At 50.3% G+C, this 23,859-nt stretch overlaps 2 protein-coding genes across 9 annotated transcripts in view; one reads left to right on the plus strand and one right to left on the minus strand.

Annotated features, from left to right (window-relative positions):
• The window catches only part of Ptpn14 (protein tyrosine phosphatase non-receptor type 14), a 144,843-nt gene extending 127,209 nt beyond the window's left edge, over window positions 1–17,634 (plus strand). For all 3 annotated transcript variants that reach the window (XM_013157553.2, XM_003474584.4, XM_063236725.1), the window contains exons 15-19: window positions 96–314; window positions 2,985–3,113; window positions 4,266–4,500; window positions 8,401–8,564; window positions 11,951–17,634. In XM_013157553.2, the coding sequence (XP_013013007.1) occupies window positions 96–314; window positions 2,985–3,113; window positions 4,266–4,500; window positions 8,401–8,564; window positions 11,951–12,079 (876 nt within the window). In that variant the 3' untranslated portion in view covers window positions 12,080–17,634. The remainder of the gene's footprint in view (window positions 1–95; window positions 315–2,984; window positions 3,114–4,265; window positions 4,501–8,400; window positions 8,565–11,950) is intronic.
• A 3,852-nt stretch (window positions 17,635–21,486) lies between these two features.
• Smyd2 (SET and MYND domain containing 2) overlaps window positions 21,487–23,859 on the minus strand; it is a 44,080-nt gene continuing 41,707 nt past the window's right edge. For 4 of the 6 annotated variants that reach the window (XM_005005598.4, XM_003474241.5, XM_063236728.1 and 1 more), the window contains 2 exons: window positions 23,126–23,234; window positions 21,487–21,870 (listed from right to left, as the gene is read on the minus strand). In XM_005005598.4, the coding sequence (XP_005005655.2) occupies window positions 21,790–21,870; window positions 23,126–23,234 (190 nt within the window). In that variant the 3' untranslated portion in view covers window positions 21,487–21,789. The remainder of the gene's footprint in view (window positions 21,871–23,125; window positions 23,235–23,859) is intronic. The other 2 variants (XM_063236727.1, XM_063236726.1) reach the window with 1 other exon arrangement.

Raw genomic sequence — 23,859 nt, forward strand, 5'->3', positions numbered from 1 at the left:
TCACCCGGCACTGTAAATACCAGGAAAACCTGGGGCTCCCGTTGGGGTGTTTGGGTGAGATGCTGCCGAGAGCTGAAGGCTCACTTGTGTTGCAGTTCAGAACCCTGAAGAAGAAACTGGAAGAGGGCATGGTGTTCACAGAGTATGAGCAGATTCCAAAGAAGAAGGCAGATGGCGTGTGCAGCACCGCAGCTCTGCCGGAGAATGCGGAGCGCAGCCGGGTCCGGGAGGTGGTCCCGTATGAGGAGAACCGCGTGGAGCTGGTGCCGACCAAAGAGAACAGCACCGGCTACATCAACGCCTCCCATATCAGGGTGAGCAGGGGAGCGGCCGGGGGCTCAGGGCCCAAGGCGGAGCGGAAGAGGTGAAGTGCACGCTGTCATCCAGCTATGCAGAAGGTTGAGGCAGGAAAAAGCCAAGCTGGAGACCAGCCCATGCAGCTTAGCCATTTAGAGGGACCCTAATTCAAAATTTTAAAAAAGTGGAAAGGGTCAGGGTATAGCTCAGTGATGCAGCACGTGCTACACATGTGCAAGGGCCTTTGTTCAATGCCCAGGTCTGTCTCAAAAAAAAAGGGAGCAGGGACTCTAACTGTGCCTCCGGGCCTGTGTTCCCTAGGGGATGCTTTTGAAGTCCATGCTCGGACATCTGTCATCTGTCCTTGCAGAAAGAACAGCTCTCGGCCTCACATCAGCTGTTTCCCAACTTGGTTAGTGCTGAGAGTTTGAGTTTTCCCTCATTGAGTGACAGCCCTCACTAAACTCCCAGGGAAAAGAGGATTGTCCCTGTCAGCCAGTAATTAGCGAGTGGTGGAGACTTGGAAGTCATAGGTGGCACGGTCATTGGCGTTTTTAATCCAGTTCCATAACAACAAAGGCTGTTTTCTTCATTTGAGAGGTTATTCCGTTTTGCACAACATTTAAAAACGTGGACTAATTTAAACCATAAAAGTAAACCTGGAGGCTGGGGATTTAGCTCAGCGGCATAAGCGCCTGCCTTGCAAGCAGGCAGTCATGGGTTCGATCCCTGGTACCGATAGAAAAACAAAAAAAAAAGTGAACCTGGTACTAGATCTTGCAAGATTTGCAGTGAATCGGTGGTATCAGGTTTTTGTAAGTAGTTCAGATATTTCAGACTTTATTATTACAGAGCTTAGCTCGAGCCCAGCCAGCGTTTGAAGTTGAGGGGTTTTAAGTATCAGAAGGTACTGTTGGAAGGAAAGACCAAGAATCATAGATTACATTTTTGCTTTTGGTTTTGAGAATGAGAACCAAAACAATAAAAATGTGAACCCCAGGGAGCTCTTAGTGAACGGGTGGGTGGTGGGCTTAGTTTAGACTGTGAAATAGTGAGCGCTCCAAGATTCAGGGGCCGCAGCTGCTCCTTGATACAGGATCTGTAAAAATCTTACCGAGCAGTGTTCTTCTGGCCTTCTGGTTTGGCCAAATCTCTTCCCCCATTTTCCATCTGCGCCCTGGAAGAGGCTGTCACTATGCAAACGGCCCCTGCGGGGTATGGTTAAGTGTGATGCCTCTCTTTCTGCTCGTTCTCAGAGGCCTGCAGTGCATACTGGGACCCAGGGTAGACGTTGGTGCATTTAACAGACCTTAGAGCTTGCAAGGACTTGTCCTTGTGTTTTCAGAGTAGAGCTGTGTGTTTTGCCAAAGTTTCCTCCCCAGGGTTCCCAGCAGCCGTTAGCGCAGAGCGGAGATTTATTTGCTTTAGTGGTAGATTCACATCTGTGAAATCTACCTAGGTAGCGCTGGTTGTTGAGTTTTTACTGCCGTTTTTAATTCACTCCTGTCAATACTTGGAATCCGCAGGGAGGCCCCAGGCAGCAGTATTCTCTGGAAGGATTTATGGCTCCTATGTGTTGGGTGCCAAAGAGTCTGATGTTTAAAATTGCAGTTCCACAGATAAACCGAATTCCTAGCCAGGGAATATATGAATGTTTCTGTCACTGTACTTGGAAAATGGATTTTTCTTGCTAGCTTTGACCTAAACGTGTCTTATGTACCGAGACAGTCCCTGATACTAGCCTTGCTTGAACCGAGTTACTCTAAAGTTTCATAAAATAAATAAAGGGAAAAAGTTTCAAGCAGTGATTGCATCATTGCCCTAGAACTCTCTGGAGCTCTGCCATACACGAGCAGTAAGAAGATGGCCTTTCTCTGCGAATCAAGGTGCAGGAGTGGCAGAAGAATCCCTGCAGAGGCCACCTTTCCTCTTGTTAGCATGACCCCCGCACCCGGGGCTCAGCTTACGGTTGTGATTCCCTGCGGCTGGTATTTCCAGCTGCAGACTCACCCTCCCAGGATGGTCCAGAGCTAGTCATAAGTTACTATCCCAAATCGTCTCACGACCCTATAGTTCAGTATCTCAGTGCTGCGGCTCTGCACTGGGTGACACTGAGGAAGCACTAAATGCCAGTGATGGGTGGGTTCCTAAGGTCTCTGCAGAATGTGTCAACACAACAGTAGTCGCAGCAGAGGTTTTGAGCCTTGAGGTCTGTGCAGGAGAAGATGCTACTCCAAAAGGCACGATCACTATGCAGTGGTGGATTTGAAAACTACCCTGATGGTCATCATCAAATCTATGTGTTTTGGTAACACAGACTGGGATGGAGAGGAGAAGGCAAATCACAGGGTGCACCATGCTGTGCAGCAGAGCAAACATTTCTGTAACAGATAAATCCCATGAGGTGGCACAGACACTGCTGTGTAGATCTGCGCATGCAGTATGTGTGTCTTTAATGTGCATTAGTTCTCACACACTGCAAGTTACAGACAAGCACAGATAAGGTTAATACATTTGGATGGGTTTGAGTGGCAAAAAGCATCTCTGTGCAGCAGTATGTCACTGGCAGTCACTGACCCATTGGGCCCATGCGTACCACCCAATTCAAAGGTGGCCGCACAGGAGCAAGGGTTTGCACAGGACCCTCTCGATCTTGGGCTCATTTGCCAATACTTCCTTGGTTGCAGGTGGTGGTTGCTGGGGCCGAGTGGCACTACATCGCGACTCAGGGGCCCCTGCCGCACACGTGCCATGACTTCTGGCAGATGGTATGGGAGCAGGGGGTCAATGTGATTGCCATGGTGACTGCAGAAGAGGTAAGGGGTGTGGTGCGTGCCGCGTCCACCTTCTGGGAAAGGGTGACCACCGGGGGTGGCCCTGGGTTCGAGGACACGGCCACCCATCCTCCCCTTGCCCACTCTGTTCCTGCAGAGCCCTTCCCCTTTGGCATGCATCTCTTCTAAGGAAGCCTACTCGCCCCTACACCTGGGTCATTGATTGTGGTGCCTTTTTCTCCTTCCCGTGTCACCGGACTCCTAACATTTTTCTTTGGATTGCTATGCATGACTATGAAAACAAAGCAACACAAAACCAAAAACAAACACACTTGAGTTCCACTAGCCCCCGCCCTGCTTCCCACCACGGAGGCCAGCACCCCTTGTTTCTCCTGGATTTGGAGAACCTGGGGCTGCATGGAGCCCAGCAACATCCATTTGTGGCTCAGGCCTGGCCAGCCCACTTGCCCTGGTGCTTATCAGCTAAAAGGGGACTATAGCCATGGTTCCCGGAGCCGTCTCCCTCCTCTTTCCATTTCTTCCTTTGCCAAGCCAAACACGGTTTTTGTGCTGTGTCAGAGCAGAGGGGACAGCCTAGAGATCTGTGGGACAGCTGGCCAATGTAGGCACTCAGCAGAAGTACAAATTCCGCATCTCCAGGAAGCCTGCTTTGTGCTCGAGACTTGAGGCGCCGCTGTCAGCCAAACCCAGGGTGTGCAGCGTGACCCTTCGCACTTGGTTTACCCACAGAAACTCCTGGAAACAGCCCCAGGGCCTCCCTCCACCCATCCCTGCCCGCACCAGCGCCTCCACTACCAGCCCTTCCTTGCTTCCCACCTCACCCATTCCAGTGAGTTCAAGACGGGTAATGATTGACAATGTGAATCTTAAGAAGAGAGCAAACCAGGAAGGAAGAAAGATTGGTGATGTTGGAGAAGCAGGTTGAACTTTCTCACTTCCATTGTGCAGGAAGTGAGCCCCTCACCCTCTGCAGTGGGGAGACCCCTCCTGCTTCTTTGTCCCCTGTAGCTTTCCTGGGGACCTTCTGTTTGTTGAATACACCCAGTGTGTCCTCCTCTGCACTTTACACTTGCTTTTCTCTGAACTTCCCATTGTTGATCTCAGATCTTACGATAAAGAAAATCAGAACTTCCCCTGGCTGAATTTCCCATTTTGCTTTTGTGTGTGATTCAGGAAGGTGGACGAAACAAAAGCCACCGATACTGGCCCAAACTGGGTTCCAAGCACAGCTCGGCCACCTATGGCAAGTTCAAGGTCACCACGAAGTTCCGGACCGATTCTGGTTGCTATGCAACCACAGGCTTGAAGGTCAAGCACCTTTTGTCCGGACAGGAAAGGACAGTGTGGCATTTGCAATATACAGACTGGCCAGACCACGGCTGCCCAGAGGACGTCCAAGGATTTTTGTGTAAGTGTTTTTCCTCAGTCTTTCTGAAGAGGGGATGCTTTCTCTTCGGTGGCAAAAGTTTCATGACATTGAAGTATCTGTCCTTTCATTACTGTGTTAATCAGAGCAGAGTAATAGATGCCACTGATTATAGATTGTTTACCTTCTATGCAGATGAGCTAAGACTGAGAAACTAAATTAGTTGCTCATTAATTAGTATCTGCTCTGAAGCATACTGCTCTGTGCTTTGTCATTTTCTATTTTTTTCAGGTTTTAATTTTTTTGTGTGTGTTGATGCTTGTGAATTGCGTATGGTAGATAGGTTTTTCATCAGTATCGAGGCTTCCCTCGGAAATGTCTGGTCCTCTGAGATGTCTGCTGGGTGTGGCTGGCTTTTGGCCTCTGTGTTTGTCCCAAGATACTCCCTTCCCAGTTTACTTGGGGTGAGAAACTGCTTTTTGGCTCAGCACCCAGTCCTTTGTGCTGGGCTATGGTGGTGATTATGACCCCAGACCATCACAGTGTTGTTGTACAAGGGAAAACAATGGATTACAAGTTGTAGGTGTGACACCCTGGCCAGGGTAGTGTGTTTACCCATCACAGTAGCATCAGGCACAGTCTAGAAACTGACAAACCATGGTGACTATTAATTTGGTACCTTTAACCAAAGGACCAAGAGCTACAGTTACGTAACAAAATCCAGCATGAACTGGGAGCTTGTATGCAGTGAGTTTCCCCTTAATAGGTGGATTTTACCCTGGACAGGGGGCTAAGAAGGATAGGGGACCAGCAGAGAGGTAAAGGAAGAGAAATACCGAAGAAGCAAGGCTGGAGGACAGGGGATGACTGCCCAGGCTTTGCGAAACTGAGAAGGGAACAGGAGAGAAAGAGTGGAGGAGAAAGTAAAGGAATGTTGAAATGAACCAGAGAGCCCAGAGACAGTGTTCCTGCATATGAAAAGACCAGTAAATCAAGGAAGATAATTGAGGAGAGAAAAAAAGACCAGTGAGACAAAACAAACAAACACCTAAATGACAAAAAAAAAGAAAAACAAAACTACTACAGAAAACTCCAGTAAATTGTGTTGGTACCCAAGGCAGAGCCCACGCCTGTCCTGGGTGCAGGGCTGATCTTGGCCTCTGGATGTGTGGGCTGGGGCCAGTCTCCAACCAGTAACTCTCTGGATGTCCCTCGGTGGCACCCCACTCTCCTTACCCTGTCTGTCTCGGCACCCCAAAACAGAGTCGCCAGGCTGCTCCCAGTCTGGTGTACTGTTGTGCGCCAACCCCCCCTGCCCTGTGCAGCCTCCTCTGTTCCACTCCCCTGCAGCAGTCACCCCTTGGGGAAGGGTGTGAGTGACAGGAAGGATGAGCTTTGAAGACTTTGCACTTCCTGCAGCCAGCCAGGCTCGAAACGCACAAATACTGCATGATTCCTCCCACTCCGGTATTTGGAGTGGGCAAATCGTGACAGAAAGCCATAAAGCGGAATTGAGGTTACAGATGCGGTAAGGGGGGTAGGAATGTACTATTTCATGAGTACGCAGGTTTTGCTTGGGACAATAGAAAGTTGTAAGGATGGACAGCCTCATGGTTGTATAGCATCATGGATATACTAACAGGCCCTCAGTTGTACTCTTAAAAGTGGTTAGAATGGTAAATTTTACATTGCATCTGTTTTTCTTCAATTAGGAAAAACCCACAAAGAAACAGAATAAGAACTAGCTCACTATTTTTTCTTTTCCACAAAGACTTGCGTCTCTCACCAGCCCTGCATTCCCTTGTAGCAGAAATCTCTGCTGTCTCACGTGGGTCTGAGGAGGAGGAGACAGGTGACTCCTATAGTTTGTGAAGCTGAAATGTGCTCCCAGGACAAATGCATTCATTTGTCTCTCTCTGTTCCTCCCTCTCGCTCTCTCTCTGGTTCTCTGCCTCTGTCTTCTCATCTTTTTGTTTTGTTCTAGCTCTAAGTGGGAGAGAGGGTTCAGGTTTTACCCAGGGTCCACTTGAAGTGTAGAGGAGAGCAGCGCAGGGGCTTTTGCAGAACTTTCTTTCCTTGCTGTGCTCTTTTTTTCCTTTCGAATCCTCCTTTGTTAACTGACTTAATCAAATTTTCTCCAAGAGGCAGAAAACAAAAAACGCTAGGAGTCTGTTGGTTTGATGATTGGCAAAGAGCCCTGATGCAGAATGGACTTTACAAGGTGGTCGAAAGGGTAGCTAGGGCTTTAAACCAGAGCCAGTTTACTGAAAGCCAGTCTAAGTGGCTGAAAAATGCAAAGACTATTTTCAAAGGATATAAAGTGACTTGCTGAGTTATTTCCTCAAAACTCAGAGCAGGTATGATGGTGTGCAGGCCTTTAGAAGTGTTGACCTTAGCAGCTTTGTAGGTTTTAAGGATTTTGCCCATGTTTCAGTTCCATTACCTGGGTCCAGGTGTCTGAACCAGGTTATCTTCCAACGCTTCTGAAGCCTTCATTGAGTTACAGCTTCAGAAATTTTATTAGCGTGATCAGTAGAGGGAGCACCCAGTCCATTCCAATTTCTCTACATTTTATTAAAAACTCTACTGGAAAAGCGCCATGTGCTGAGACGCCCAACATTCCTTTTTCCTCTTGAAATTTAGTTTGAGAAAAGCTGGCTGTGCTGTGTGGGACCTCTTTGTCAGGCAAAATAAATAAATAAATAAATAAATAAATAAAAATTTAAAAATCCAGTTACCTGATCCCTTTTCTCCTTTGGGGAGAAATTGCAAAAGGAGCGTGCACATAGCAGGCCATTTCTGCTGGTACCCGACAGTTACTCTCTCCGCACATCTCAGGGCTGGTCTTTTCTTTTTTGTTCTCACTCATTGAGTATTGCTCCTGGTGGCACTGCCACAGTCAGTATAGCCAGTGTTGGGACTCTTCTGCCTGCCATCATCGTAAAGGTGACAGTTGTCTGCCTCTTTGGTAAACTCCTTCAGATTATTTTGTAACTGGAGAGGATATAAAGGAAAGCACAGAAAGGAATGTTTTTGGAGGACTAGAATGGTCCACTGTCCTTTTCCCTTTCAATAGCTGGAGCATTTCTCCCTGTTTGCATTGTTCACCGAGCATGAGGTTTTCTGTGGGTCCAGAACCTTTAAATCTGTCTATCCCCCGAGCTACTGCAACAATCTAAATTATGAGTTGACTTTCTCTGGTTCTGGGCTTTCTGGCGATGGCCTGTGTGTACTTTCCCGTTCTCCATCATCATGGTGGAAAGCCACGGAGGCTTGCATTGCTGTCATTTTTCTTTTGCTTCCAGGTGGAGTTGTGCAAAGACCCCTGGGGGGTGGGCAGATGTTGGAATGGTTGGGGGGACCACACCCCACCCACCTCCTCCCCAAGAAGTGCTCAACTTGGGCTGTTCAGTCACCTCATGGAGTCACTGCTAACATGCACACTCCTCGGTGTCTGTTTTAAACCCTAAAAATGAAGTCCAGGCTTTTGACATCCCCTGGTTCTGTGAGGGCAGGGAAGGGGCAGATGGCTGCTGCTCTCTAGCGGAAATTGGCTCTGACACGAGGGCATTTCAAGGGGACCATGCTGCTCTTCTGATCCCAATCTGTTAATAGTAGACGTTGCTGTAAGTAATGTCTAGAATCATCTGCTTGGGGGACTTAGGGATTTGCAGAGGGGAAAACAGAATTTAATTTTTTAAAAAAGAACTGTTTAATTTAAAGAACAAATTCTCCCTTGGACTAATTGACTCCCAGCTGGTCCTTTCAGGATCCAAGACTGCAGGTCCTAGCCAAATAATTAATGTCTTGTAAGAATTGTAAATTATTGTCACTTTAAAAAAGACAAGAAATTCACCATCAGTCCTGCTCACCCCTCCTTCCCCAAAGTGTATGCGGAGCCACATAGAATTTGGTGACAAGGTAATGCATTTTGTTCCGCAGCCTACCTGGAGGAGATCCAGTCTGTGCGTCGCCATACCAACAGCGTGCTGGAAGGTGCCAAGAACCAGGCCCCTCCCATCGTGGTCCACTGTAGTGCAGGCGTGGGCAGGACCGGCGTGGTCATCCTCTCGGAGCTGATGATCTACTGCCTGGAGCACAACGAGGTGAGTCCATCCACCTGCCTGGTTCCAGAGGACCCCACCTAGGGAACAGGTCAGCACTGTGGTCACACCTGCACCTGGTCATGTATGTTCAGGGCTTCATTTCCACACTCCTAAGCAGAGTTTTCCAGGCTCTGGGTTCCTAGGATGACTGTGACATTTCCAGCCTTCTGGGTGTTTGGCTTCTCACTGCTCGGCAGCAGTCTCCAGAGCAGTGCAGGAGTGCTCAGAAAGTCTGAACCCCAAAGATCAGCATATCCTCCCCAAAGCAGACCATCTGGCCCAATTGGGCAGAATCTGTCTCAGTGGGATGTACTGTCCTGCACAATTCAGATGAGTCTTGCATCTCATGTGAGAATGTGTGCTCTTGGGAACTGTTTTCCATTCTTCAGGGTGGAGTTTCGACTAAAAGGAGTCCTTGCTGTGGTCCAGGTTGCTGGGGTGCAGAGAGCAGGGCAGACAACTCCACGTGGGCATCCGTGGTGGGTGTCACAGCTCTGCCCTGAGCTTGTGCTTTGCTGGATGGCATCTGCTGCCTGCTGCATGGCAAGGGAGTTGCACTGAGAGACATAAACCACAGTCACAGGCTGCAGACCAGTTCTGCCTTCTCTTCAGGTTCCAGGTTTTGGTTTTGAGATTTTCTTTGTGCATTGCTGGGGAATCAGACTCAGGACTCTGTACATCCTAGGCCTGTTCCCTGCCTCATCTGGGCCCGGCCCCGTGCTGTGAGGGCTCTTTAGAGGATGTCTGTGCGTTCCTCCTACTTGGCTCTCAGCTCTGTCTCGGTGAGACATGGGGCACAGGTGGCTCTTGCTTTAGAGATGAGGAGACAGAGGCTCAGAGACAGTTGTGTGACTCTTTTCATGTCCTGTGGCTCTCGGGCAGCAGTGTGCAGGCTGGGTGCAAGGTCTCCCAACTCCTGTCACAGTGTTTCCCACCTTCATTCTGCAGTGCCATGGCGAGGATGTTGGACAGGAAATGCTTGTCATGGTTTGGGGTAAACGGCAGAGTGTCAGAATGGGGCTCCCTAGACCAGGATATGTATCTGCCCAGCACCCTCGGGGTTCAGAAGATGAAATTTTACCCTAGGAAGTCCATCATGTTGGAACTCTCAGGAAAAGAATAAATGCTCACTTTAAACATGTTCAAAGGGTTTTTTAAAAACTCCTGCCTGGAAAGTTAAATTTGGAAACTTTTAGTCTACTTTCCACTGCGCAGTAGAAGCAGGGGGTATTGCTAGCTGTAGCTTAAGGTTTAAACAAAACAGAACTCTCCAAAACTTGTAAATAAGCAAAATGCTCATTATGGAACTAGTTGAATTGACAGAGCAGAAATTCAGGTGTCTTTTCTAGTTTTTGTTTTTTTTACCACTTGGTCTCACCTGGGATTTCTTGAGCATCAGCTCCCATGAGCGCAGCTGCTCCAAGATGTGTCATGATGTCCTTGCTACAGAGAGCCTCGAATCCATATCCCCCTACTGTTTGGAAGGAACAGGAAGAGGCAGCACCCTGCGCTGTCCCAGCCCACACTGCTGGGACCAGTGGCCTGGAGGTGAAAGGGGACCTCATCATCGCTGCCCAGTCCTGATCTTTTCTTCCTCTTGCACCACTTCTGGACCAGTGTCTCCTCTTCTCCCTTCCTGACCCACACTTCCTGTGTCTCCCACACCCTTTGTAGTTTCAGAGGCTCAGTCTCTCGTCTGGCTTGAGCGATGGTTCCATTCCGAGTCCTTGGGGTTCCAGAGCCTTGATCCTTTGCTGGCCAGATGTTACGGGAGCACATACTGGGGCCAGCCTCGGGTGGGGGGGTTTGGGCCAGCAGCACCTTGCTGGGACTTGGTGAAGGCTCCAAGTGCCTGAATCCTCTCCGTGCCCACTGCATGCCAGAGCGGCCTTTGCTGCTTTGTGATCAGTCCGGAAGGGACTTGTGTTCCCGTGGGTGTGCAGAGATAGCGAGGTGACTCATAGTGCTCACTTCCTTTCCCCCAGCCTCATGGGTCGCTTTTCCCACAGTTGCTGTTGGAAGATGGTGATAAGGAAGCTCCTGTGCTTTGCCCAGATGCATATCAGGCCTGGCTGGTTAGATTCCAGCCTCTGGTGGTAGAGAGACCAGAAAATGTTTAGTTCGTTCTTGAAACAGATTTTTGATAATGAGTATAAAGTTATGTGCCCCATTTCTGTCCCTTCCAGGTATTCCTGCCTTGTTTCCACAGCTGGCTTTAGAATAGATAAGATTTTAAAAAAAGAGTAACTTTTTTAAAAAATCAGTTACTATAAAAAAGCAACATTGCCATCAGTTCCCTCCAGAATCCTGCCCCTGGCTTCACATACGCCGATCCCTGAAGCGGTTCTGGAAGTCCTCTTTATGGAGTGTCTTTGTTTGTGCTGTTGTGTGGCTGCCTCTCAGTGCCTTGAATCATTTCAAAATATTTACCTTTCACTCCGACCTGGGGAAAGAGCCCGGAGTCACACAGTGTCAGATCTGGAGGGTGAGGTGGACAGGGGCACAGCGTGATGTTTGTATTGGACAGAAATTGCCATATAACACTTTGAATGGATTCAGGACATCAGGGCTGCCTGACAGCATGACTCGGGATGCTGGGAGCTCTCCTGCTGCCCAGGAGGGTGCAGTGATGAGGGAGGAGGGCTGGGACGGCCCCAGCCGGCTTGGGCACCACGACCCCACCTCTTAGCTTCCTTCACAGAGCTCCACCGAGCTTTGTCCTGAAAGGACTCCTGCAGCATCTCGTTTGATACTCCAGGCATTTTTGATCAAAGGCCTCACCCCCAAGGCAACTGGTGTTCAGAGCCTGTGCTCTGATGTGGTAAAAGCTTCATAGGTAAATACGTTGCCTGATCATGGTGCCAGCCCTAAGAGATGGCAGGAGGGCACTGCTGCTTCAACTCCATAGTTGTTAGTGTGAGGAACATGAGTTGTTTTTATTAAAAACCCATCCTGTGCCAGATGCAGCCCCAAATGCCTTATGGGTGCTTTTGTCATTTGCACCTGCAAGGCAGACACTTGCTATCCCCACATCATTGCCGAGGAAGTGCACCCAACAAGGGCCAGGTGCGGGGGAGGGCCTCGTGATCCTTATTTTACAGATGAGAAAACTGAGACCCAGCGATGCCTTACAGCCCATCCTGAGCAGGGCTGCAGCCAAGCCTACAGGTCCTGTCTAGCAGAACAAATAAACCCTGTGTAAAATCTCATCCAGTGACACCAGGCCACCCGCTCCTCCCCGGGCTGGTGTCTTTGTTTGATGCTGGGCCTGCCTGCGCTGTGTCAGGGAGCAAATGGCTGATTTCTGAAGGAAGGAGAAGGGAATGGCTCCAGGGAGCGGGGAGAGCTTCCTGTCTCAGTCTCTGTCCTTTTCTGTCCTCTTACAGAAGGTGGAAGTCCCAGTGATGCTGCAGCTGCTCAGGGAGCAAAGGATGTTCATGATCCAGACCATCGCCCAGTACAAGTTTGTCTACCAGGTCCTCATCCAGTTTCTCCAGAACTCCAGACTCATTTAGCCGCCCCGGCCAGGGCTCAGAGAGGGACCCAAGTTCCCTCCATGTGACATCGGTCCCACAGCGGGGACGGGGAGCCTGCAGCAGCAAGCCACCAACTCCCAGAAGATGGGAGTCCAGGTCACCTGGCCACATTGTGTATTATTTTATATGAGATAATTTATTTTTTCCTCTTTGGAGTAACTTTTATGAATTATTATAATGCGGCGTTCACAGTAATATAGTACGTTGCATTCGAACCACATTTTTGACTGATCTGCATTGTAAGCCATCAGGAAGGAAGGTTGCCCGGGGGGTCACTGTGGGGACAAAGGCACAAGGGACACATCTCTTCTAGAGAAGGAAGTGGCTGCCAGATTTTTAATCCAACCTCAATTCATTGGCGTAACCGCTCGTGTCCAAAATCACAGATGGTGACAAAATGAACTCATCATGAATTAGAAAGCAAAGAGCCGTGACCTTTCCCAGGGGAAGCAGCACTGTTCCGTCTATCTTGGGGGCTCAGGAGGCTTGCTTAGACAGTTTCCTCTCTTCTTTCTGTCTTTCCTCCGCATTCATCCTCAGTAACCTCTTTCCCACCACCGTACCCCAGTGCCCCAAGCTTGAGTTAAAGGTAGAGGTGGGAGATCCCTTTGAGGCTGTAGAGTTGCACAGCTCTGGGGATGTCTGGGCTCTGGGCTTCCCCCATTCGTTCCCACACCCTGATCACCAGATGGTGCTCTGGGTCGGACTACCCTATAACTCCATCCCTGGTTGAAAGCAGAGAGTGGACCAGTGCAGGAGGAAGACAAGTCCGCCAAGGGCTTTGGAGTTGGGCCTTAGTTAAAAGTGACCTGTGGGGCACTGGTGGCTGCAGGTCTCGGGCTGGGTGTGTCTGTCTTCCCATCAGTCAGTCACCGGCAGAGGGAAGGCTAGAAAGGAAACAGCTGGGATCGCTGATTTCCAGGAGCCACCGGCCAGCCTGGCTCCGCGCAGCCTTCTGGTGGGAGTGGAGTTAACCTCGACGTCTGCCTCTTCTCTTCTCAGGGACTCAGGGTGCACGTGTCACCCACGGCTCCTCTGCTTCCTTCTTTCTGACCTCCCCACTCTGCTTGATGGTGGCCTTCAGGGACCCTCAGCTTGAAACCCAGTTCCTATCTCTTGGCTGCAACTGCACCGGTCAGCAACCTTCTGACTTGCTTAGCTTAGCACAGAGAAACCTTGTCTACCTTGACTTCCTTCCTCAGTGAATTTCAGGGAGAGGTGGTTCCATTCTCCATATCTCTTTTTCTTTGAACACAACTTTTAAATTCTGATTTTGTTCTCAGAATTGACTCAGGTTGGTGTCCTGTGTGCTCCCCCATTACTGTCTGGCTGTGTGTTTTTTTCTGTTTTCCTGAGCTGAAAAGACAGAAACAGAGTGTCATCATATCAGGCGGAAAGACCATGGCTCTGTGACCAGCAGCCATACGTAGGGACAGGTGCCTCTGCCAGGGACTCAGCCCAGCTTCACTTCCAGCCAGCCACAGCGGCAGTGCTGCAGGTATAGACCGAGTTTCTGTCTGGAAGTGCAGCCCTTCCCCTCTCATCTCCTCCAGGTGTGACAGTCAGCTCAGGAGCATCATTTCGCCTAGCTTCGTAAATGCCAGCATCTGGGTGTATGCTCTGGAAAGCAAACCATGGGTAGCACATATATTCCCAGTGCTAAGCAACACTTGTCACTAGGCTGAAAGGATTTTGTTTCCAGTTCCTTAGAGGCTTTTGTGTCCCAGGGATAGCCTAACAGTCAGTCTCAGCCACCAGTTCATTGTAGATGAGGCATGCCAATTTTGGTCTTTCATCTCGGAGCCCCGCCGTGGGCTGTGGTGCAGTGGCTCTGGTGGCAGCGTGCAGACATGATTCATCTTTGAGGCTCATCCTTCAGGGCCTCCTTCAGACCCATCCACTGCTCCCATCTTGTGCTACCAGAATGTTCTTTACAGCACAGGCTGGAGGAAGGAAGTGGGTGTGATGGCCAACTTCCTAGCCAGAGTTTCTATGAAAACCCAAAGGCCAACATTCAAGTTATTCCATACGTTTCATTTTTTAAAAATGCTTCTGGTTCTTTAGCACATTTTACATTCCTTTTTGCATCTCCAGCGAATGTCAACCTGTCTCCTGGTAAATTAGCAGCAGCCACTTAAGTCCTTTTAGTGGCATCTGCATAATAATTATCCAGAGATGCTTTATATCTGGGAAGCAGGCCAAGGAATAAACCTTGAAGCAAAGTGTATTAAATTAGTTATCTAGTTAGAGCTTTTGGAAATGATTTCCTGATGATGTATCAAGTCTGAAGCTAGGGCTGCCAGGGTCTATTGCTGCTTGTATGATTCTAAGCGAGAAATTAGAAATGGAAGAAATAAAAGATGCCATCTCTGAGACAAGCTGTCAAAACATTTGCAGGCCTCTGGTTTTGAAGGTGCCCGGCTGAAATGTTTCATCTTTTCATTTGCACTCCCTGGGCTGTGTTGACCCCAAGCGTGTGTCCTCGTCCCCTGCAGCCCCTTGTGTCTTCATCCCTGATACACAGAGAGCCGGGCTGCCATCGGTGGTGAGAGTTCCAAGGAGATACCACCTTTCAGGAAGAGACCCTGGCAGCATTTGCAGGTCGGGGTCACAGCTACAGCCAGCTCTGCCCCTGCAGAGACAGGGAGAGGATCTCACTGCCTTAGTGAAGGATGACAAATGCTAGGTGGTTTGTTTGTTTCCCATGAGCGTGAAGGAGGATGCCAGGCTCTCTATGTGCAAGCGAGTGCTGAGGCAGGGCGTAGGTGTGAGCATCTCTCTTGGCACAAATTAATTATGTTGACTAATAAGCCTCCAAGGAGCTTAAAGAGAATTTTACTTGTACAGATTTTGTCATTCTGGGTTGAGAAAAACAGCTGCTTTTTTCGGTCTTTTTGAGATAAGTTCTTTGCTATGCAGTTTAGGCTGGCCTTGAGCTCCCTTTGTAGCCCAGCTGGTCTAGAACTAGTATTAATTCTCCTGCCCCAGCCTCCAACAACTGCTTTTGACTGTGATGACGCTGTCCTGCTTTGTCGAGGTACTCAGGCTTTTTCCAGCTGCTTCCTGCATCTGCCCACCGTGTTGGGGGCACGATCAGCTCCACCACCATTGGTTTCACTCTGCCCTTCGTTGGTCTCCACAGGCCGGAGTGATGCTGTGAGCCCCTTGCAGCAGGAATTTCTGGGAGTGCCAAGCAATCACCTCGGGCCTCTCATGGAGTACCCTCAAGTGGTTGGGGTTCCGGCCTTCCGCACCTGTGTTCTGTCTTGTTGCCAGTGGCGTTGATGTGGCACCCATCCTGTTGTTGGTTAGTGACTTCTTCCTTCTTTATTTTATTTTACTTTTTGAGACAGTGGGCCTTGAACTCCCACTCATCCTCCTGCCTCAGCCTCCTGAGTGCTGGAGTTACAGGGGTGCATCACCACACCCAGCTTCCCCGGCTATGCTCTTCTGTCCACTCTGTGTCTCAGCTGTCCACAGTGCTCTTTCTTTCCCTCTCCTAGTCCTGTAGCCCCTGTGAGCGAATTCAGCCTGGTCATAGCGAGTCACTGTCTCGCACCTCTCCAAAACGTGCAGTTAGGAAATCTAATTTTAATTTTCTTTTTCAAAAAGTTTTTAACATTTCAGGGAGTGAAAGCTGGTAATCGGGAATAGCAGCAACGAGAGTGGCTGGGAAGCTGTCAGCGGGCCTGGCGTGGTGACACTCACCCACCTGTCATCACAGCATGCTGCCAGGCTGAGGCAGGAAGATGGGCCTTATGTGACGCTGTCTGAGAAAATAAAAAAGATGGGGTGTAGCGCAGTCCACGGACCCTGGTTCAGTCCCCAGCACCACCAAAATAGAAAGAAACCTGTCCACAACCAGGCAGTCATCCTGAGCCATCTTTGTGCTCCCTGACGGAGACTTAGCTGTCCCTCAATATGAGAGGCAATGAAAGAAAAGGTAGGAATCAGTGGTGCTTAGATTGAACACAGCCGTGGGCCTTGGCACCAGCGTCAGGTGGATTTGCAGTGGTTGCATTTGGTCTGGTGTAGACGTGAGCAATCTGACTAGTGTCTTCTAGCTTCTTCCTGCATGGTGGCCTCTGCACACAGACTGGCCACCTAGGGAGACCGGAAGGGAAGAACTGTCCACCTGTCTGCCTGCCTTCCCATCTCCGTCCTCCAGGGAATGTGAATGCCACCTCCTCTGAGAAGCTGGCATCTTTCTGTGCTTTTAGGGGAAGCTTTGCTAAAATCTCAGGAATCGGCTTTGCGTTTAACCAGGTGGCACTCAGGGTGGTGTCTGGTGTCCTCCCATTTCTCCGGGGTTTTCTCCTCTTCTGCTGCCCCCATAGCTGATGAATACATTGCATAGCGTGCGGCATCCACTGGAAGCCGTGGCATGGAGCCCTCTCTCTCTCTCAACTTGAACATTTGTAAAATTCCACCACAACTTCCTTCGGACTTTCTTGCCACTGTTAGACACCGCAAGGTCACTGTTCCTCAGCGATGGCTTCCCGTGTGTGTCTTTGTGCCTTCAGTAGCCAGCAAGCCCGCCTGCAGTGTGGTGGGTGGAAAGAGGAGGTTTGCAGTGCAGATGACTTTTCTGTAAGTGTACCCTTCCGTAGCTGGGGTTACTCAGTGAGAAGTCGGTCTCGTCCGTTTCGCTGTACTGTTGTACTATACTTCAGTATTTCGATGCTTTTCTTGGTCTGTGTTTTGTAAAAAAAATTTGCAAAGTTTGCTATCCTTCAAAAAGAATTCGCACCAGTTTGGGTTTGAAATGATATCCAAGACCCAAACTTAGGAACCAGTTGGTTCTTTAGGCTCACGGGCCAGCTTCCAGTAGCCGCCTGGCTCCCACACAGCCTGCATGTGGGGAGAGCTCCTTGGTTTTGGAGGCTGACTGACAGGAGTAACCACACCCCTTATGTTATTGTTAAAAATGCATTAGGGGTTGGAGTCCCCAGATTGCAGTCTCCTCCCCAAGGTGACCACTTGCCACTTCGCAAGACGGAAGCCCAATCTCTTTACCACCAAACAACAACCGTGAGGGGACGGAAGGACAGAGAAGCGACAGCATATTCCCGGAGGTGGGGGTGATTTTCTCTAGAGCCTTGTCACCTGCACTTGTGGGCTCCCTTCCATATTCCCGGAGGTGGGGGTGATTTTCTCTAGAGCCTGTCACCTGCACTTGTGGGCTCCCTTCCAACTTGGTGATAGGATGATACGAAAAGCCTTAAGTAACACTATGCATGCTGTCCTCTGTGCTATTCCTTATCAGTAAATAAGCTGACGCTTAACCAGTTTCATACACGCGGATGAGGTGTATAAAACTGACTTCGACAGTATTTTTTGCACTGTTTCCTGTCCGATGTTATAAAGTCTTATTTCAGTATCAGTCTTAGTCCTTACTACCCTCATTGTTTCTGTAAAATGTTTCATATGTGCCTTTACAAATGTGAGATCTTTATCCTAACTTTTTTTTGTAAGAGATATATATTGATTTGCATACACAATAAACCTTTTGTTTTTCAGAGAAAACAGTGAAACCTGATGTCTTTAGCGTGTGTTTGCATTAACAATGCGCACCAGTACCTTTTGCTCGCAAGATTCTTTGCATGGACGGAGGTGTCTAGGAAAGTCTGCTTTCTGGTTTTATAGCCTCCTTACCGCCACTTTTTAGTCCTAAATAAAGCATTGTCGGGGAACTGGGGAGGTGTGAGGGTAGATGGGTGAGAAACACAGAGATGCGGGTCTTTGTCCCGGCACGTTGATAACTCATAGAACTTCCGGGCTGCTGGTGTTTGTCTTCCACCTCTGTGAGAGCTCAGCTCACCTCGCTCTGAAAGCTGCTGCTCCATCCTGCATGCTCAGCCCCTCAGCTGCCATGGCACCGAAAGGAGACCCCTTGCAACCAGGCAGACACTTGCTTTTGTCTTTGATAAGGAGCAGGGCGACACCCTCCACTGGTGTTTCCCCCCCACACACCCACCACACCAGTGCCCAGGCACTGCAGAGCTCTAACGCAGTCCCCAGCAGAGGGCCACAAGGACGCTGTACGCCAGCCACCCTGTGTGGGAGGGGCAGCTAGCAAAGCGCGTGACACACAGCCAAGGTATGGTGCTGTACACGTGTAATCCCAGCATTTGGGAGGCTGAGGCAGGACAGTCACTTGTTCAAGGCCAGCTTGAACTACATGTGGAACCCCATCTCAGAAACAACAAGAAAAAACAAGATAATCACAGAAACAATTCTAGGTAAGACACAAGAATTATAACTCGTGAAAGAAAAGCTACTTTAGGTTAAGGGCGATTATAGACAAAATGCACCAGTGAATGAACGATCATGTAGAACAGAAAAGAACAGACACTCGTTAGTTTAGCTTTTGTGGGCCAAGCAGATAGACCCACTTTATTGCCTGTGATTGACGAACAGAACAGAGTGCATAACTGTGATTTAGAGAGGAAGCAGTGACCGTTAGTAGACCCATTAGTCTCCAGAGGAACTAGAGCTGAGCTTGGGAAGAAAAAATTTTAACATGGAGAAGAATCCTCAAAGCTGGGATTACATACATGAAGCAGAAACCGGAAACCTTAACACTAAAATGCAAATAAAAGGACACAAAAGCAGGATCAAACCCATCTCTTTTGGGTGGTTTTATATTTTGTTTAATTAAAACATTGGGGGCTGGGGATACAGCTCAGCAGAACAGGATCTGCCTGGCAAGCATGAGGTCCTGAGTTCGATTCCTGGTGCCAAAAGAAAAGCGGGTAGGGGGGGGAACCTCACCGGACCTAACAGTTTAGAAACAGCAGGGGAAGAAAACTGGTTTGTAACAGCTACAAAAAGCCCAGCATTCAGGAGAAAGAGGGCTGTGTGGAACTTATACAACAGCTACTCACATTCTTTGCACAACTTGGACAGATGGATAGACTCACCACAGCCTCCTCTAGGAACACTCAGAAACTCAAGGTTCATTGTTTGCACAGAAAAAAAGTAAGACAACAGTTGGTGTGGTGGGTAACACCTGTAATCTCATCACTCAGGAGGCTGAGGCAGGAGGATTGCTGAGTTTGAGGCCAGCTTGGGCGACACAGTTCAAAGCCAGCTTGGACCATATAGTGAGACTGTCTCCATAAAAACCAATCAAAAGAACCTCACAACTGCACTGTGGATGGGACAGAGGACAGGACAAGTCCAAAGATGTCTGGAATTATTTTGGAGAGAGAAATGTGGGAGAATTGTCAGCAAATGTTCGGAACACACAAAAGAACTAACTCTTGTAGACACTGAAAATCCTGCAGGGCTGTCATAACTATTCTAGCTGGCACCAGAGTAGGCAGGTCAGTGGGATGAACTCACTGCAAAAAGCAACCACAGTCACACAGTGATGAGACCTTTCCAAGCTGGCAGGGGAGCAACTGTTCTGTACGCCATGGTAGTGTACAAAGGAACAGAGGGGCGAGAAAAACCAGGAAGAGCTCTTTTGCTGAGCGAGCGGCCCAGCACCCTGGGCTCTCCTAAGGCAACATTGACAGACTCCTGGGTGGCCCTAGGTTGGGGACTTCTCTCCAAGACTGAGGCTGAATGCTCTCTGTCCTGCACCCAGACTCTAGGGACAGTGAGAGCTGGAGCGGAGCTGATCACCAGAGGCTGGGGATTGAATCGATCCCAGGTAACAGGGCCACCATAAAAGCTTCAGAGCACAGGACTGGGGCCTTGCGAAGTTGGTGGTAGGTCGTGTGTATGGGGGTCAGGGCACCCCAGTTCCGCACAGCTGGTGTCCATGGTGTGGAGAACTGGTTATACCTGTACCAACCACCTCCCTAAGTTGGGTATCAGAAATATGAATAAAATACCCCAGCCATGAATGTCAACTCAGACATAATTTCCACCCAGGTACAACAGTGCACACCTGTAATCCCAGCACTCGGGAGGCTGAGGCAGGAGAGCTGTTGTGAGTTCAAGGCCAGCCTGAGCTACACAGTGAGTGCCTCTCCCTTTCCAAATAAATACCTAAGATTCTAAGTCACAAAGTGCCCACCCTGATGAATGCTTATGAAACAAAACACCTCATATATTAGATTGGCCTCACACATTAGATATATTAAAAAATTGATATGGTATTATCAAGGAGAAAAATGACTATTTGGTTGGTTGGTCTCACCATCCAGTTCAGGCCGACCTTAAGCTCACTTTGCAGCCCAGGCAGGTCATGAACTCGAAATAATCCTCCTGATTCAGTTTCCCAAGCGCTGGGATTACAAGCATGCACTACCACACTCGGCCTAAGTGGCTGGTACTTTGTAGCCTTGAGTTTTTAAGAAGAGTTCTATTGGCCCCTTGAGCTGTATTTCTAGGACTACACTCCCCTGTGCCCATCTGCAGAGCTCTGGGATTCAGGCTGGTCTCCCTAGTGGCATTGCTTGCCAGAACATTGGCTGGGGGAAACCGCGTGTCCGCAAACCATGGGTGAATCGCGCAGTCTGCGTGCCCCGCGTTAGTCTTCCCTAACGGAAACGCAGCAAGTCCGCGACGCTAAAAGCGCAGAAGCCCACGCGAAACACGCGTGGAGGACTCCGGAACCCGCGCGGCAACTGCGGAGTGGCCTCGCCTCCAGGGGGCGCCAGGGAGGAGTAAAGCACAGCCCGCGGTCCTCGCTTACGTTTGCATTGGAATTTAGTCTCAGTTTCACACGCTTTACGCACCCCATAAAATGGTCATCCACGGGTGTTTCAGAGGGGCCCTTCAGTACACGAGCATCCTGGAAGCCCCGAGCCCGGCCCAGCAGCCTTCTTCCCCCTGCGCCATGGAGGCGCTCTGCTCTGCAGTCAGTAGGTGCTCAGTAAGTGCTCAGTAAAGGCCTGTGGCGAAGGGTCAGCTGGCCAGGGCTTGTGCGTGGAGACAGGGGGCGACACCGGCGTCCCAGCCATCCACGCTGGGCAGAGGACTGGGGCTGCAAAAGCCGCATTCCCGCCGGCCACGTGCACCAGTCGCTGTTTGCCCACAACACTGCGTTGGCAAGGAGAAAAAAGAAGGTTTTTTTCCTTTCCTAAAAAAGGAGAGCGCTGCACAGAACAATGCACGGAATGGGAGCTGGAAAATCTGCTTTCACAGAGAGGAAACAGGGGGAGGAGCCAGGTGCGCAGTGCAGACACTGCGCCCCCTGGGTGACAGGCAACAGAGGAGAGACCAGCCCGGATGTGTCTTCCAGCGCGCAGAGGACGCCCCGGCCACCAGGCCCCCACCCGAGCCGGGCCTGCCCTCCACTCCACGTGCTGCTCCAGAGCCCTGTCACAGGCCAGGGCCTGCCGCAGGAAGAGGCCCCATCACACTCGGAGATGCCTGGGACCTCTGTCACACACACTACACCCACACACACCCCGCCAAGAAGCCACGCAGCCAATGCATCGCTTTTATTCTCTGCCGTCATTCGAGTTTGTCCGGAGCGTTACTATAGGCATGAAGGGAAAAGTAACCGCAGCTGTGTGAGGTGTGAGACCATGCCATGAGCTCGCAGGAAAAAGCCAGCATCCAAAATTAATCTGACGCCAGGCTGGACGAAGTACGGCCGCTGAGGGTGGATCGGGGAGGGCAGGATCGGCGTGCAACAGGCGTCTGCACCGTGGCTCCTCCAGGCAGCGCAAGATCGGAGATGCTTGAGTCCCTCGCAGGCCGAGTAGAAACCCGCAAGCGGCAGGGGCTCAGCGGCTTTCAATTTCCCGCTTGATCTCGGAGATGTAGGGGTGATCCTTGCCATGAGCCACTTCCATGATGGCGAGGGCCTAGGGGACAGAGAGGTGGTTGAGGGCCCACTGCCAGCTGCCTCGGACCCCACAGCAGGCGCAGCCCTCGAGTCGTCCCCCTCTTCCCGCCCTCTCCCGTTGGGCTTGTGACAAAAAGGAAACAAGATTATGCACAGACTTAGCAAGCATCTCAACATAAGGTGGAGCAAGACATTCTGCAAGGATATCCAGGCACTGCAGGCTAGAGAAAGGATGCAGGGAAACAGCCTCTCGCCCCAGTATTCAAGATATTCAAGATATTTCTTTCCAACGGGACCTGGTGGGCTGATTTACCCGCCATCACTGAGGCCAGAAACAGGTGACCTTGGATAACAAATTCCATAGTCGGAACAGAAAATGTCACGTGGACCTCACACTGCTGTCCTCACAGGGCCCTGACCCTCCTGTCTGAACTGCCCCCCACTTCCCTAAGCGATCTCCTCTAGGTTTGGGGAGCAGGAAGCACCGGGCCTCTGAGCCTCATGGGGGGCCAAAATATTTACAGGAGTCAGTAACATGCCCCTGATCTTTGCTATACAGAAGATAGCCTAAGGAGCTATGAGAACAACGCCCCGTGGGCCGGTGCAAGCTCCTGCGTGGTGTGAGGGTCAGACTGGGCCCACGGGCAGCCACCAAACCTGGCAGCAATGGCTGCCCAAGGTCCTGCTCCCCCCATCCCAGGGGTCGTGGTCCTAGCATGCATGATTGAGAAAAGCCAGAGAGTTCTGCTCTGAAAGACTCCCCACTTTATTGCAATACTGAAGCCTCTGCATGCTAGGCAAGTGGTCTACTAATGAGCTGCCCCTACAGCCCTTTTTATTTTTATATTTTCAGATCTGGTCTCACAAAATCACCTAGGCTGGCATACAGCTTGTGATCCTCCTGCTTCATCCTCCCAAGTAGGTAGGATTACACGGTCCAAGTGTGTTGCCTAGCAGGGCCTATTTGCATGAATTTGAATGAAGGCTCCACTGTATACCCCAGGCTCCCAACTTTTTTTTTTTTGAGACAGGAGTATGCTATGTAGCTCAGGCTGGCCTTAAACTCATGGAGATTCTCCTGCCTCAGCCTCCCAGCCCAGCCAACAGCCTACCCAACTGCCCTGTGTGGTGATGCTGGTCATGGCAGGGGCCGCAATCACAGCCACCCTTCTGCTAGGGTAAATGCCTTCTGCACACACACCCTTGCATTCCGGTCAAGTAGACTAGGCACAGGCCCAGCTCCCCACACCCTGCCCCTGCAGCCCAATACGCACCTTCCTGAGGGCTCTCTCACCAGCAACCCTGTTCTCCAGGCCCAGGTAGAGGCGACCCAGCTTCAGCCACATGGAGGCCACGTTGAGCGAGTACAGAGGGTAGTGCCTGCTGCAGAGAGATAGCAGGTGCCCGTCAGGGAGCAGAGCCCACCCACCGGTTGGGGCAGGGCATGGAGGGCTCGGCTGAGAGGCCTCCAGGGCAGTTTCTGTGTTTTGGAAAAACCCCATCGAGACTGCCGGAGGAATTCTGCATAGAAACCTCTGCGAACACCACTGGGCCCCAACCCAGATCTGTCTCTCTTAGGTAGACCCATGGCAAGGCCAGGGATGTGATCTTTCTTCTACTGAAGACTCAGCTCAGGGTCTCCACATCGAGCTACATCCTCAGCATGCCCTTCCCTTAAAAAATATGTTTTGGAGGTAGGGTCTCACTAAATGCCCCAAGCAGGAACCAAATTTGCTATCCTCCTGCTTCAGCCTCCCAGAGTAATGCACCACCGATTGGGAAATAGCTTTTAAAGTAAATGTCCTGTTGATAAGCTGTGATTAGGCCAATTCTCTCCGATCAGAGTGTGCACATACATGCACACAGCCACGCCCCAACGTGTCTTGTGATGGAAGTTCCGCAGCACAGCCTGCAAACTGGCTTAGCAAAGGAGCAGGTCTCTGATTCGGGACCCACTCAGCTCTTCCAGGATCCCTACCCCCGACCCTATTGTCCAGCAGAGGGCAGT

This window comes from Cavia porcellus, unplaced genomic scaffold (assembly GCF_034190915.1).
Source record: "Cavia porcellus strain 051 isolate PalLab524CR breed Dunkin Hartley unplaced genomic scaffold, mCavPor4.1 scaffold_26, whole genome shotgun sequence".
Classification (NCBI taxonomy): domain Eukaryota; kingdom Metazoa; phylum Chordata; class Mammalia; order Rodentia; family Caviidae; genus Cavia; species Cavia porcellus.